The 16,188-nt window shown below is 41.6% G+C and overlaps 1 protein-coding gene across 12 annotated transcripts in view; it reads left to right on the top strand.

Moving 5' to 3' along the window:
- mbnl3 (muscleblind-like splicing regulator 3) overlaps positions 1 to 16,188 on the top strand; it is a 30,756-nt gene that overhangs the window by 5,275 nt on the left and 9,293 nt on the right. For 3 of the 12 annotated variants that reach the window (XM_069171263.1, XM_069171261.1, XM_069171266.1), the window contains exons 2-6: positions 2,166 to 3,178; positions 10,360 to 10,566; positions 11,120 to 11,323; positions 11,412 to 11,651; positions 12,765 to 12,918. In XM_069171263.1, the coding sequence (XP_069027364.1) occupies positions 3,005 to 3,178; positions 10,360 to 10,566; positions 11,120 to 11,323; positions 11,412 to 11,651; positions 12,765 to 12,918 (979 nt within the window). In that variant the 5' untranslated portion in view covers positions 2,166 to 3,004. The other 9 variants (XM_069171267.1, XM_069171265.1, XM_069171269.1 and 6 more) reach the window with 7 other exon arrangements.

Below are 16,188 nucleotides of genomic sequence, written 5' to 3'. Positions count from 1 at the left end.
TGTCTCCTGATGTAAAATATCGAGTCGACTAGTTTACTGAAAGCTCCCAGAGATCATTCTGTCTGCTCAAGAACCTATTGTAACAAACACAACCCCCAAGTGGGCAAGTCAAATTTAACCTACTTACATATTATTCCATGGCATGATTTCTCTATTTTTAACTGTCCCCATTGTCTTCCAGTATCTGTGAAGGCCCCAATAGAGGCCAAAGGCAAAGCTAAGAAGGAAAGGCTTGGTTAAACAGTTGGAATCATTTTTGGGAGGGGGAATCTTCTGGAAGGCAGCTGTTCCAGCAGCTCATAAGAGCCAAGAAAAGGTTATTCTTGTGAATATTCAGAGGTACCGGGTGCAGTATAAACTCGGATGGCTTTGGAGGAGGGCCAGTATTGCTGCGCAGCTTTCCAAGAATGGTTGTAATGGCAACTGTGCGCCATTTGGTGTCTGGTGTGGCGAGAGCGAGGAGAGGAAGTGAGGAGCGTTGCTGAGGAGCATTTTGATGATGTGGGTTGCATATTGCTGAGCTGCATCGTCAGGTTGTGCGTAAGCAAAGGCACTTGACACTGACGTGGACCTGAATGCAGGACAGGCAAAGCTGCAGGAGTGCTTGTCTTGTCCCCCTGAGAAAAGTTTCTATCGATCTGGAGGTAGGCTGCGAGGAGGAGGAGGAGGCACAGACGAGCATAATGGTTAAGCAAGCAAAGCAACGGCTGTACCTGCTCATCTCTCATTTCTGCCTCATTATTTTGGCTGGGATGTGCCTTTGTTCTTGTGTTTGAAGGTGGGTGTATCAATTCAGTTCCCACCTCCCCCTTATCCCTCCTTCTCCCACTCCACTGCAGTGTTCTCCTTCTAGGCTGTGTATCTGCATGCTCTCACACGCACACGCACACACACACACACACACACACACACACACACACACACACACACACACACACTCCTTCCCTCACACTCTCCCTCCCGTTGCTTCCTCCGTCTGTGTCTGCCGCCATCAGAGGCAGGGACTGATAATATCGGCTCCAACGCCCTCTCCTCCTCCTCCTATTTTTTGCACTCTTCCTCATAATGCATCTTGCCGATTGTTTATTCACTTTCTGCATTGTTGTGGTGCTGTAGCCTCAGGTTTTATACAGCAGCTGTCTTCCTTTCTCTTCAGTTCCAAAGTCCAAAATGCAGTTCGGACTTTGCCTTCTCCTCGGAAGTGAAATCGTGTTTCTTCACTGTGTGTCACCTTACCGATTATTATCTGTATTCACCTAGTGACCGGACACATCACTATGTTCCCTAAGAGAGCCGCACAGCAGGCTGCATGCATCATCCTTGCATCATACTGCAGTATAGTCTACACACCTTCCTCTTCCACGTCCGTGAGCAGACAAAGCTGTTCGGAGTCAGCTCAGAGCTGTTTTCAGTTTGAATATTAGCATGTGGCTCAGCCATGACTGTGCTTGTACCAGTGAAAAAAGCGAGGAACAAGGACAGGCTCTGTGAAGGGAGGAGCTGCGTTTTTAAAATGCTCCGTCATTGGTCAATGACGTGCCCGGCCTGCCTGTAATGGGCTGTCTGATTGGCAGTTGCTTTGCATTGAGCACAGCAGCTGCAGTTGTGAGGAACTGCCCCTTCCCTTTCTGCCCTGTCTCTCCTTTTCCTGCCTCTTCCCTTAACATTAATAGCTGTCTAGGAATCATCTGTGTCGACCACACATGCCAGCCCGTGCCACTTCAAGGACACCACTTTTCACTGTAAATTGCAGCATGATTCATGTCAAGTTAGTCCATTAGTTTCTGCTCTGCGGAGCTCACGGGAGCTGAAGTGACGTCTCTGTCCTGCCTGCAATCTCCCTCCATCCCTTCTCTCTCGCTCTTTCTCTCTCTCTCCCACCCTCTCTCTCTCTTTTTGTATCACTTAATCAAGACATAGCTTGCCCTTTCCTGTTCATTGCTGCCTCCCTCCCTCCTGTATGCTCTGCTCCCCTATTTGTTTGCCCTCGCTTTCTTCTCTTTGGCTCTTTTGCTTTCACCCTGCTGCCTCGTGGTCCTCGTCGCCCTCCTCCGTCTAAACAAGCTCTCCGCGAGGTTGTGGCTTTACATTAACAACATTTTCTCTTCAACAGGCTGCCGTTTTGTTCATGCCTCAAATTAGTGTTTGTTTTTCTGTTTTTACAGTCAACATCAAGACAACAAGCAAGGACATGCAGCAGAGAGGTCAGTGAGGAGGATGACAACAGAAGAATAGAGAACGGTGAAGGAGGGATGAGAAAGAGACTGAAGTAAGAGGAGGAAGTGGAACTCCAAAGTGCCTACTGCGAGGGTTCGTCTGCCGAGTCTGCTGGATTACAGCAGGACAGGGCTCAGTGTGTGTTTGGCCTTGAATGGAGGCTATATTTTATCCTGACAGCCACAGAGTCATCCATCCCACGTTGCTGGGCTGCTTTCCCGGCATACCCTGAGCTGAGCCGCCACCTCGACTAATCATTGCAAGGACAATACAGTGTAAGGCTCTGCTTGAAATCTTTTCTCCGTCAGGCTTCCCAAATACAAGAAGAGTAAACCTGAGTTTGAACTCCTGCCTCAGCCTCGGCCATGTTGACGTGAATGTAACGGTGACTTACAGTAGGTGTCAGTTGATACAGGTGAATGCACAGACTCTCACCGACATATCCAAGCATGCCAGAGTGATGTCCTCAGAGTAGTTTCCTTTTTTTCTTGTTTTTTGAGACAGAGCTGGCCTCTGCTCACACTCAACCCCCTCTATCTCACCCTAGTGAAACTTCAGCTGCCACTTTTCCCAGGAACAACTGATAAATATCCCCCAAAATACACCAACCAAAAGGACTTGCTGCCTATTTGCACTGAGGGAAAAACTAAAATATTTTTGCTTCTATTTCCTCTGTGTTTTGCTGGGGATTTTTTTTTTCTTGAATCACCATTAGTCACCCCTGCTCTCATCAGACAGTTTTCCGTCCATTGGCCCCACCGCAGCTCAGTGTTTGTGAACGTCTCCGATGGCTGTCAGCATGACCATGGGGCGAGACACCAAATGGCTGACCTTGGAAGTGTGTCGTGAGTTTCAGAGAGGCACCTGCTCACGGTCTGACGCCGAATGTAAGTTTGCACATCCCTCCCGGAGCTGCCATGTGGAGAATGGCCGAGTCATCGCCTGCTTTGATTCGCTCAAGGTAACAATGCAGCAGACATTACACACATCAGTCCCTGCTGTAAAACAGCTTGTTTATTTCCAGGCATTCATTATGGCCCGTGTCAGGGTTGTTGATGCCCTCTGGCTCTGTGTAGTATAATGTAGTTAAGGTCATGCTAGCTTGTGGACTCTTACACACACATCCCCAGATACACACAAACCAGAGTTGTAGGTAGTGTCTTAGGTGAGGTAGACCACCTGTAGGGAGAATAAAAATGTTGTTGTTTTTTTACACAAAAAAGACCATATATTTATATCATATAGAGGTGAAGGTGGCTTCCACCCTCACCTAAATAATGGTTGAAACCTTGCAAATTATGTCAGCAGATTCTCTCTTTTTACAAATACTTTGAATTTTTTGTGCTATATTTGTTAGAATATTTCTAATTTCATCCTTATCTCTTTGTGATTCTGTGAATTATATTGATATTCATCATTATTTTGTGTTTATTGGTAGGGTGGGTGATATATACACAATTCAGGCAGTTTCATGATAGTGATATACTGTGCATATATATATATATATATATATATGCCCCTTATATGATGCTACAGCACATATCAAAATTTAATGTGATTCTTACCGTGTACTGTGTGATTGACAGGAAATGTCTGTAAGAAGGGAGGGAATATGAGTCAGTTCCATGATTGTAATGGATTAAGGGATCTAATTACCTCCATGGAACAGCTAAAGTCATGTCAAAAGTCCTCTCTTTCCTCCAGAATCCCTGTTTCCTTCTTTAGACCGCCTCAGTTTTGAAATCTGAAATCAAACAGAAAAAAAAGCATCTAATTTTTTACCTGAAAATACCAAAATCACTTGATTTTGGTAAGCCCATTTGTGTCTGGTTTCGTTTGACACTGGAGTGTTAACTGGATTTTCAATTTTAAACTGAAAATTACAAAATTAAGTTGTTTTTTGTCATCGGATTTCAAAATGAATGTGGACTGATCTGAAGTTGCATGGCTTATTCAGCTTCACACAGATATTAAGCAAATCCAAAATTTCATTTGCATGGCTCTCGCAGTGCTGCTGTTTAGCTGTTTTTTATTCGTGGTATTTTTTAGTTTGTACCTGTCTTTATAATTTAAACCTGCCACACAGAGCTGAAATCAAACACGTAGATCATAGGGATCTGGTTATACTGTCTGATTACTAAACATTATTCCACACAGCCAATCAGAATCAAGTATTTTCAGTGGCCATAGTATCAATCATGATATTGCCCAACAGTTTTTTAAACCAGTCAAACTGACATATGGTAACACAGATTCTTAAAACAGTGTCTTCTGGTTAACAAGATGTTTAAGCCCCTTTTCAACTGCGGGTACCAGCTCTACTCCACTTGACTCAACTCGCTTTAGGTACCAGGTACTATTCTGGATTTCATTTTGATGCCCCCTCAATGCAGCATCATTACTATGGCGACACCACATTAGTAAGTACCCTGACATCATCTTCAACAGCACACACACACACACACACACACACACACACACACACACACACACATACACTTGCTTAGTGGATCCTTTCATCGGCAACCTAACAGAAGAACATCTGCATCTCATTGGACCACAGCGGGGTTCTGCAGGTTGCCATTAATCAACCAGTCCAGTGAATGAACAGGATGTCCGGTGTCATTGACGCAGTGACGCAGTGATTGTCACGATTCTCTCTGCTTAATCAGTTGTCTGCAGGGTTTTCACCGCACCTTTTAGTATCAGCTCAACTTGTTCGGAACCTTGACGGAGGTGATACCAGAAATAGTACCAGGTACTATTCACAACTGTTGCCGAATGGAAAAAAACAAAAACAAAGTTGAGCCGAGCTGGTTCCAGCAGTGGAAATATGGCTTTATTGTTTCCATTTGACTGAGGCGTAATTTATCGTAAAGCCTCTCTGCTGATGGTCCGTTTCATGCACCACACTGATATGGGCTAGTCGGTCATGTTGCTTCAACATGACTGCAGCTGCTCTCCTGACTCTCATCCTCTCTCCTTCACCACAGAAGCACAACACTAGCACTGCTGACACTTAGTAGAAAAGCACTCTGAGAAGTGTTGACGCTTTACTGTATTTTAGAGGAGCTCCAACTATCAATGGCCAATTATGCTAAAATCAAAAACAGACTGTTGCTGTGTCGGCGTGTGTGTATGTGTCTTGATTCATGTGTGTTTGTGGGAAATGTTGCTCCTCAGCTTTCCTGCAACGAAAAAGTGAGACCCAGACAAGGGGCTTTCTGTCTGAGTGCAGCTGCTGTCTCCTGGTTTATTGAGTTAGGATTTATTATTCAGCCATTTTTCTGTGTTATGTCCTCCAGAGCAGGGGGGAGATGGAGAGGAGAGACAGAGAGAGGGGGCCTAGCAACAGCACAGGAGTGCGTATCCATTGGATAGTTTGATCTTCCTGAGTGGCACGGCTGTTTTTAGCACAGAGCAACAGCCTGGCTCTGTACTGGTTGCATTGAAAGAAAGAGAAAGAGGCAAGCTGCTTTGTACCAGAGGCAGTGTAGACTCTTTAAAGGCCACGTTTAGCTGTTTGAAGCCTCAGGGTCATGTTGTTAGTTTGAGAGCGAACTGAAGTTGGTGACAGTTGAAGGTCAAAACGGTTTCTTCATCAGGGCTGGCAGCAGGGCTGTGGTGGCGGCACAATATGTCAGCAACCACCTCTTTACAACAGTGCCTCTGTTCTCATTGAAGCTCAGGATTATACTCGGCTGACAACCGTTGCTTTTGGTGGACTGATTAGAAAAACCAAAGAAGCACCACGCTCTGTTCCCAACAGAACCGCTCTGAAGCATCACTCCCTCCTCCTGCTCCCTGCCCGCCCCTCCCTCCTTTGTTAATTTTATGGATTTATCTGCTAATGGCTTCCCCTTCTCACCGTCCCTCCCATATCTGGCATCTCCATGCCGGTCCGAGCCGACTGCTGTCATTCCCTGTTGCTCCTCCATTAGCTCTGTCTGGTCGGTCTGAACCTGCTGCAGGGGAGGGGACAGGGGAGCTCGCCGCTTAGTTCTTTTTACCTTGTTAACTGGAGTGCAGCTGTCCTCTCAAATGATTAGTGTGAACATCACATCTGCCCACCATCCTACTTTACAACATACAGTAGTTTCAATAGGAGTGTTACCCAAGAATGACAGCATTGTATGGCTTCAACTAACAATACTCTAATATTAATAGATTTATCCATTCGAGTCTTTGTAGATTCATTGATTTTTCTTTTCTTTTGGTCAATAAAATGACAGCAAAAGACCATCGTTTGTCCAAACAACAATTTTGCACCCAAATTTACTCAATTTATCCGAGGGAAACGGATAATCTTGGCATTTTAGAGGCTGGAACGACCAATTCTTTTCAATTAAATTTCATGACAACCTATGCAACAGTTGTTGAGATATCTTACGAAATGACTGGTACTGTCATTCCTACAGTCATGCCGATAGCATGACTAAGACTTAAACTTGTGTCAATCAGTCTATTGATTATTCTTCATCATCACATATAAGAGTGAGTTCAAACTTGAGCGTTCTGACTCTTTCAAAAACAGCCAGTTGTCATATGTTGACATGGGAGTTAATGCAGCTCTAAAAATGCATGCAACAATAGATCTGTGAAGAATTCTCTTTATCGATGTCCCAGCCATCTCTTCTCGCTGAATGCATCAACGCCACACCACTGTACGAACAGGGACTTACCTGGTTGTTGCATAGTGTGTTGCTATGGCTACCAAAAGGAGATTCCTGACCCAATGCTCTCCTCAGCATTGCTTTTCATTGGCCTCCTTCTGTACCCCAGATTTGAAAGGTTTTACATCTGTGTCCATGTTCATGATTAGTCCAAGTTTTGTTTTGATGCACACAATGGACAAAGTCCACCATTAGATTTATTAATAGGATCCCTTCCCCCTTGAGTTGGAGCAGGAGAACTGGGCTCCTGGGACTCTTTATTACAGACTCGTCCCGAAACACACAGCTGACACAAAGCTTGTTTTCATCTCCAGTGTAGGCGAGTATGTTTGTGTTCATCCATGTATCATCCTGACCATTTTTCAGACGCTGCATGTTTGTATGCTTTTTGTCCGCTGTGTGAGGTCGTGCGAGTGGATGCGGATATAAGAGACACTGCGGTTTCCTCTCGTCTAATATTGCTCTCCTGCTGCTGATCCCTTTTTTATGTGTCCTCATCTCAGCTCGACATCATCCATCACCGTCAGAGTCTCTGCACCATGACGTCAGTTTCTTCTCAGACTATTTTTTTTTATTTTCCTTTGCTTTAGTGCTCTGTCAGTTGTGCAGCATTGACAGGATCATCTAATGCATTGTGTGGGTGTGGTTTAATGACAGAGCATGCGGCTGACGCTCAGTGGAGGTAGTTTAGCAGGTTAACAGCTCATCTGCAGGGGCAGGCAGCTGCTGTCGGCCCAGGGGTTTAATGGAGACTGCAGTTTCTCCTCTGAGCGTGCGTTGACCTGCAGTGTTCCTGCAGCACCATCTTCACCTTCCCCACAGTCTGGCAGGGACGAAGGACACTTAAATGACATTCTGGGGCAAAATGAATTGCTTTTAGATAAATGGATCAAAATCTTATCGAGAGTTTGTCAGGAAGCCAAAAATATTAAGTATAAAGAATTATTTCTGATCAAAACAATTTGTGGCCAGAGTTAGTATGTAAAATATATAGTCCTGAAATGATTAATTAGTTGATCAACAAATTAGAAAATGAATTGGTATCTATTTTTTTTTTATTATTGAAGTCATTTTTCAAGCAACATGGAAAACCTTTTTTTTTTTTTTTTTTTCATATTTTATGGATTTAAACTTAATAACAAACAGAATTTCTGATGAGCTATTAAAACTTGAACTGTTAAACCTTTAGTGCGGAACTGTTGTCTCCCCCTTCTGCCAGTCAGAGTAATTAAAGTACTGACACATGCTTACATCAGAGGCCTAGTCGTAGCCTAATCTGTTCCAAAAGCCACTGCTATGAAATAGTGAATAAATAGTTTTAAGCACTATAACCTCCTTGAAATGACTCGCTTCACTTTCAGAATTTTATCCAAGCAGTCCGATAACATTTGGAAAGTCTTGAAGAGCTGGGTGATGGAATTATTTTATCCCCAATTAAATTAGCATATAGGGTTAAACCAGAAGTTATCCAGCTTGGCCGGTGAAAGTCTCTGGTGAACATCCTCTGCCCATACAAAATATGCATTCATCTAGCCAGGGCAGGAAGGTCTCACCAGACACCAGATTTAAACACTAGTGACATACAGAGAGAGCTACCTGGCAGTGATGGGTTAAATCAGAAGTTCACTTATATGTAGAAGTCCCACACTATAACTTTCAGCTGAAAGCTGTTTATTTTGGTCTCTGGGAAAATTTTGCTAAAGAATTTTAAAAGTTTTCTGAGGTGATTATTTGGAGAAAAAAAAATCCCCATATTTTCGGGATGACATTATCAATATTAGCTGCCATGAAGACATAGCATCTATTACAGATTTGACCAAGTGCCAGTTCTTACATTTTTAGGTAAAGTCAGAGAGTTGTAGTGTCATCAGATAAAAAGCTGCAGTTGGTGTTCTGCATTTTTCAGCTAACTCGATAATTACTTTAATTTATAATCAAAATATTGCTGAGCTGTCTGACCTCTGGAAAAGGTTTTTACGACTATTTCTTCATGTTTCATTCATTTTTATTATAAACAGCATCTACTTTGCATCACTGTATGAGGTTATGGTCATACAAACTGTCTGCTGCCATTGTTTAAGTCTGCATGTGTTGAATGAAGCTTTGTGTTCAGATACAAAAAGAGAAGCTTTGACTGCACATAAACACACCAACACAGCACTGGCTGTTCACCCAACATGTCACATGTTGCATTTGTTAATCAATAGTAATAGTATTGCTCAGTGTTCAATCGATTATCCTATCTAGCAAAGTCATAAATTGCAGTTATTTGAGCACATTATTCCATCAGAAACATGTCTTTGTATGATTTATTTATAAAACCTCATGTCAAAAAACCTCCCCCTGTTTGTACATATCCTTTAAAATGATATTTCTGACCTCCTGTGGTGAGAATAAAGTAATATGCACATAAAGTAATAAAGATAACAATCACAAAGTTATGATTAATTAGCGATTCATTTCCCAAGTATACTTCATAAAACTGGTATGCATATATGTCATGTATTTTCAGTATTATACAGTTTACTCAAACGCTAATCATTCTTAACAAAAAAGTGGTCTTCAAAAAAATAAAATAATGATGCTTTCAGTCCTTTGCAAACCTGTCGTATTGTTGTATTTCAATAATATATCTTATTTTTATCATGATAATATAAAGGAATCTTCTATGTAACCCTGCCCTCTAAACAATACACCATCAGTGCATGTGCTGCAGTCAGTCATACGCGTGTACTTTTTGGGGTTTTTAAGTAGGTTGCTCTTTGGATTGAAATCTTCCAGGTGGAGATACAGAACCTGTCGTCCAGGATGGTGAGAGCTGAGCATATGTTTTCACCCTCCAGCTTTATCTCTTGTCACTGGGATTTATTTTCCTGCCGTGCCACTGTGGACAAATCCAAATACAGCTCAAATACGTCACATGTCATTTCACACTGCTTTGAAAATGATTCACTAATGGTATGAAAATAAATTGTACACTTTGACTGAAACTAAGTGAACAGCTTTTATTTTTTAAACATATTATTTTAATTTTATATATGTATAAGAAGCACCTTTGAATGAGTGCCAGTTACATTTCGTCATATCTGTTCTTCTCAGATCTGAACTCTTTTAGGAAGCGGTTGCACATTTCTCATGAATTATGCAGCGTCAGCTCTTTTGGGGCTTCATTAGTACTTAATTTGACCAGAATTAACAAGACATATTTCTTAGACTGGTCTGAAAATGCACTTGATCCTCAATGTTTAGTTTAACAAATTGTACTTGAATATATGGATGAGTCCTCTTGCTATACTTAGATCCGTTGCTGCAATAATGGAGGATTTTAATCTTTGGTGTTGGACAGTTCTCCGATCTTTGTTGCCTGGATCATGACACTCTCCTGTTCGATGTAGTTTCTCAGTCACATTATTCTCATCTCCCTGTTAAGTGTCACACTACCTGCCTGCTCTCACCCTCATCTCCTCAGGGGCGCTGCTCACGAGAGAACTGTAAATACCTGCACCCACCTCCGCACCTGAAAACCCAACTGGAGATTAACGGGAGGAACAACCTGATCCAACAAAAGGCCGCAGCAGCCATGTTGGCTCAACAGATGCAGTTCATGCTGCCTGGAGCACAACTGCAGCCCATAGTGAGCAGCCCGTACCAGAACTACCACTCTCCAGTTGAAGCAGTGTGTTTGAAGAAATGTCTTATATTGATCAAAATACCACTATTAATGTACTGTGTATGATGCAATAAGTCAGACACAAGGAGACAGCTATTTTATTTTATTACAGAATAGTATTTGACTGGCATTACGTGCTGCTAATTATTCCAGCACATCATGTTATCTTCTTTCCTTAAAAAAAGAAAAAATAGGGAATAAAAAAGAGTATTCTTCTATTATTTACATATAAAAGCCAGTTACATACAGTAGAATATGATGCCATGCAGTTATATTCAGCAACAGGGATGGTGGCTTTGAAATACACTCTAAGTCTTCTTTAACTTTATAGAAGGAAATTCACTGAATAGCAAGTAACATACAAAAGCTTTTGCGTATTATCGATGCCAATTTTTTTTTTAATGTTTAAAGGAGTAGCACAGCTGTAGGTAAATGTGTTGTTCTTATTGCTGCCAAAACCCACAGCGCTGGTAATGTTACCAGCAAATCTCCTGAATCCAGAGATAGCCCTGCAATAAATTGTTTCTCTCTTGTTTCTCTGGTTCTCTTCCTCTCTCAGACAACATTCCCAGTGACGCCCTCCATGGCCACGAGTCCCAGTATGGCATTCAGTCCATATCTGAGCCACATGGGCCCGGCCATAGGCTTGATGCCTGAGCTGCTTCCCAGCACTCCCATGCTGGTCCCTGGGAGTCCAACCGGCCTGGCATCCATGGGCAATGGCACCTCCGCACAAAAACATGTGCGCACAGACAAGCTGGAGGTATGCAAACTGTGTGCAGTTGTTGTGTTTCTATGTTTGGCCAAAGTATGATGAAAGTGTTGATCAGTGCTCCTGCTGGCCCTGACAGGTTTGTCGAGAATTCCAGCGTGGTAACTGCACACGAGGTGAGAGCGACTGCCGCTATGCTCACCCCCTGGAGGCTGGCATGGTGGACTGCAGCGAGAACTCAGTCATCGTCTGCATGGACTACATTAAAGGCCGCTGCAGCAGAGACAAGTGCAAGTACTTCCATCCCCCGGCTCACCTGCAGGCCAGGATCAAGGCTGCCCAGCACCAAGCCAGTCAAAACACAGCGTCTGCAGCCTTGGTGAGTCCTCTGTGCCATGATAGGGACAAATACTAGGGACAAATACGAGGGGCAAGTAGAGGAGAGCTCTGGGTTCTTTTTACCAAATATAAACATTAGTCAAGGGCTGGACATTTTAGTAGTAGTTTTTCTATGCTATATACAACCAGAGAAAACAGAAGAAAACACGGGTGTAAGCCAGTACTCATCTTTTAGAAGTCACAAGTCAACTTTCAGCATATCTGCTCAACAAACACTGCCACTGAAATAGTAGATGTTCTTGTTCCGTACCTGGCATATTGTTTACTGATGCACTGAGGGATCAGGCGATCACAGAATCCCACAGCCAGCCTCAAATGTGATAATATAGTCTGGGGATTATGTTTTTCATGAATACCTGCTACTTTGCCTGAGCCTGTACTTTCAGTGAAGCAAGCTGCAGGTGCTAAAGTTAGCATTTTGAGCACCTGTACAATAACCAGGTTAATCTGCAGTGCTGATGCAGAAAAAACAAGAAGTACTGAGAAAAATACAAAATAGTAAAATGAAATGAATTAGAAACAAGATATATTTCTGGAAATCATATTGTTTTTCTGCATGCTATTGAAGTGCTGAATATCTTCTATTATTGTACAGTCGTAAATGGATCACATTTTAATGCATTTATCTGAGATAAATCAGGGAGTATAATTAAAAGTGTATTCCTGCATCAGTCTGGCATCATATCCTACAATGATGTGCTCTGTGTTAAAGTTTTATATCTATGTTGCACTAATATGTGTAAGTCATCTTCCGCTACAGTTTGATGTTTCAGCACTGTCCCCATTAGACAATGAAATTATAGAAATCCATTTTGCTCTTGGCCTGACCTCTGGGCTGTCCTACATCACTTCAGCTAATCTTAGATACCGCAGTGCCCTCTTGTGGTGGTAAGAAGCGTTCACATCAACTGGATGTTTAGTTTAAAGAGTACTTACAGATGACTTTACATTTACCCAGAGATGTCCCCAGATGATGTCATTTTTTTGTTGCAGGGAAAGTGTTTACTGTGTATACGGCAAGGAGGAGTTTTGTAACCTGCAGTTCACTGTGCTGAAAGATAGCCTCTCTTTCTCTGGTTCTCTCACTGGCCAGGGTTTGCCTCCAGGGGTCATGCAGCAGCTACCAAAGAGGCCGATCTTAGAAAAGAGTAACGGAGCTGCTGCCACTGTCTTCAACCCCAGCATGTTCCACTACCAGCAAGCCCTGGCTAATATGCAGCTCCAGCAACCAGCCTTTATCCCCACTGGTGAGTCTCTGGACACGTTTGCAACACCAGTGTTAATCTGTCATATGTGTGAGCGTGACACTGGATTCATGAACCCTTGGAACCTGATTCAGAAGTGCAAGAGTTAGACGACTGGGCAATACTGTGGGATACAAGGAGTTGCAGGTCTTGTGGTAACAGTGTGCATGCTGTTCTGTTCAAGGCTCCTCTGCAGTGTAACTCTTCATATTTACTCCTTCTATTACCCTGCATTATTCTTCCCTCCCCTCTCTGCTGTGGTGCTTGCATTTGATGCGCTCTTGCTTGACTTGTGATGAGCAAATAAATGACAGACAACAAACACATCAGAATGCCATTATGTGAAAATGCTGCATGCACTGCAGGTTATTGGAACCCATTGAATTGGACAGCGGAGATCTGGGAAATCTGTTTGTGTATGTGCTTGTATACTAAGGAAAACACATCAGTGCACTCGCACATACTACCAGAATCACACATTGGTCAATGCTTACTAGACGCAAAAGACGTTGTTTGGTATTACAAGACAAGGTCAAAAGCTCGTGTATGGTTGGACCATGTATCAAACGCTAGAGGGCTTTTAATTTGAAACTGATACAGGAAGTTACTGCGTTCAGCTTATCCATGGTGTAAGTTTCTCACTCAATGCCCCAGTGACAGAAGTTTGTATTTATATATTCTTTAAGAAAGCCAGTGGTCAATCTATCTAAGTGGCTGTAGGCTTGAGCAATGTTGACACTATACAGTCTGCTCATATTTGATAATCAGAGTTTTCTTGTGTTACATTTGTATCAAAAGATTACGGTAGGTTGTGAGAGTTAAGTTTTTGGATTCACGTGTCTGCGAGTGAAATATACACAATGTAGAGCAATAACTTCTCTTTGAACAGTCTGGCCAGCTGCATGTGAGGCGTTTAGCGGACATCTGTACATTGTGGCTACAGAAAGTAACCTGGTTTATACTCTGTTCCTCCAAACTGCATGAAAACTAAAGATTTGTATTGTAATGTACAGTGTATTTTTAGTATGTTAAAATGAATTTTATGGAATTGGGAAAAAGTATAATTCAGGAAACTGGTATTGAAGGCAAGGTATCTGTACTAGTACTATTACCCCAAAATGTTAATGATATCCAACCCTGTATACAGTAAATCCAGTTTAGATAATTCAAATTGAAATATTAAGGGGGGGCCACCACTGTCTAAAAAATTGGGGGGTTAACAAAGTTTTGCAGTCAGGTTAAAGACACAGAAGCCTGATTAGTGCATAAAGTTGCCGTTTTTAATGTCACCAACTTGTGCCGACAGGAATAAATAAAAAAGCAAACCATTGCTGTCCAAAGCAAATGTGCAATCATCCTTATGTGTATAGAAAACTATCTGAATATGTTAATATCCTTCTCATGTGTGTAATGCATAAATTAATAGAAATTTTAATGAAATGAAATTAATGAGCATAAAATGATGGCTTATTGTTGCATTAAGATTCTGGCCAAAACTTGTAAATATAATTATTCTATCTCGATATTCTGGGTAATTTTTCCCCCTCAATCGACTGGGGACGTTTATAGAAAATAAAACATTTGAAAATATATTTTGTTGAAAGAGATCTGAAAGTGATTGTTTTTTGCTCTCCCTCACTTATCAACAATTGGTTTCCGTGTGTCTTTGTTTGTTGTTGCACATATGGACTAATTGTGACAGCTTTGATGTTTCTTGTATTGTCTGCACTAACCTGAACTTGCAGCTGCCGATCGCATCTTCTTTACCGCAAATCTTTTCTGTTTGCTCTCCTCTTGCTGTTCTTCTCATCATGTATTTCTTATTTTATGCTCATGTCTGTTCAAAATGTGACGGATCATAAACTATACTTTTTGTGTTAGTGGACAGTTATTGGATGACTGATTGGTTAATTGGAGGACAACATGGTCATACTGGTTAGCATGTTTTAGCCAAATAACTACAAATTAACCAAGCATTACAGCACTGCCCACAACTTTTCAAAGCCACAGTCCATTAGGATTTCAATGCATTTCTCTAGGCTTTTTAAAAAAAAAAAAAAAAAAAAATACCCACAGAGTCTCATTAACTTAAGGGAATTTGGCACTGTTTTTTTTTATTTTTTTTTTTTAAATTTTTTTTTTTATGTCTTTTCAATATTTGTTTGAAATTGTATTCCTCTGTGAAAAAGTTGGCAGAAAATAGGGAGCGAGAGAGAGCAGGGGGAATTAATTGAAATGAGCAAATCTAGCCGAACTAAAACCGGGGATTTTGCACTCTGTTCTATATCCAAAAAAAGCTCTGACAATTAAAATACGAGCTTTTTGCCTTTATTTAGATAGCACAGGAATATGACGCAGCAAAGATACGAATTCAGAAGTCGAACTGGGGATTCAGCTGCTCAGTTCTCTTGGGCCCCAAAAAAATTTTTTAACGGCTGAATAAAATCAAAAGCTCAGAATATTGATTCCAGATTCAAGGGACCAAATTGTCTGTCACATAGAAAGTAACATAAATTCCTCTTAGACACGACTCCATATAGGACAAACATGAGTAGAAATATCACAGTTACAGTAAGTCACGATTGCTAATATCAATACTGTTAAAAAACTAAATTTAAAGGTGTGACCTGTCAGGTAGTTTCCTAATGATGGGATGTCTTTCCTTGTCATTAACGGGCTGTGTATCTCCGGTAACAATGTCTGGTTTGATCCAGTTATTTCACTGGCCTGATTGGTGATGCAGCTCAGTTTTATTTTATGGTTGGTGGTTAGGTTATTGTACCGGGATGAAATATTGGAGCTGATATTAAATCGCTGATGCAGATGTAGTTGTTTCTTTACTGAGAAACATTTCTGTTTGCTTTCATACCTTTGATATCAGTGGTCAGCTTTAAGTGTTTTCACAGAGAAAAGGTGACTAAACAGGCCTCAAGTTTTGTAAGTTTTACACCATCCTGGAAAGTGTCAGTATTTGGTCAACACTAATATGAAATTCATATGATAGACACTCATTTTGGAGGTTTTGCACCCTTTGTTAGCACCCTGTTTATTTAAGAAGTCAGGCTTTGAGTAGGCAGAGTACAGTTTCACAGATGTTTTGTAAAAAAAAAATGGTTGTTGGAAATAGTCCCAAAACTGAAGGTGTAAATTCAGAATATTGTAGTTAAATCATAGAAAATGAGATGTTGGCTAAGGTAGCTACTGTTAATGCTGTTGCATTGTTGTTCAGGTTCACATAACACCTGAACATGTTGAGACAGTTTTAGTTAAGAT

Source organism: Embiotoca jacksoni, unplaced genomic scaffold (genome assembly GCF_022577435.1).
Source record: "Embiotoca jacksoni isolate LCO1_2020_lvr unplaced genomic scaffold, fEmbJac1.0.p SCAF_5, whole genome shotgun sequence".
NCBI lineage: Eukaryota > Metazoa > Chordata > Actinopteri > Embiotocidae > Embiotoca > Embiotoca jacksoni.
The sequence above is the reverse complement of the archived record's forward strand: the minus strand, read 5'-3'. Positions and strand labels throughout refer to the sequence as shown.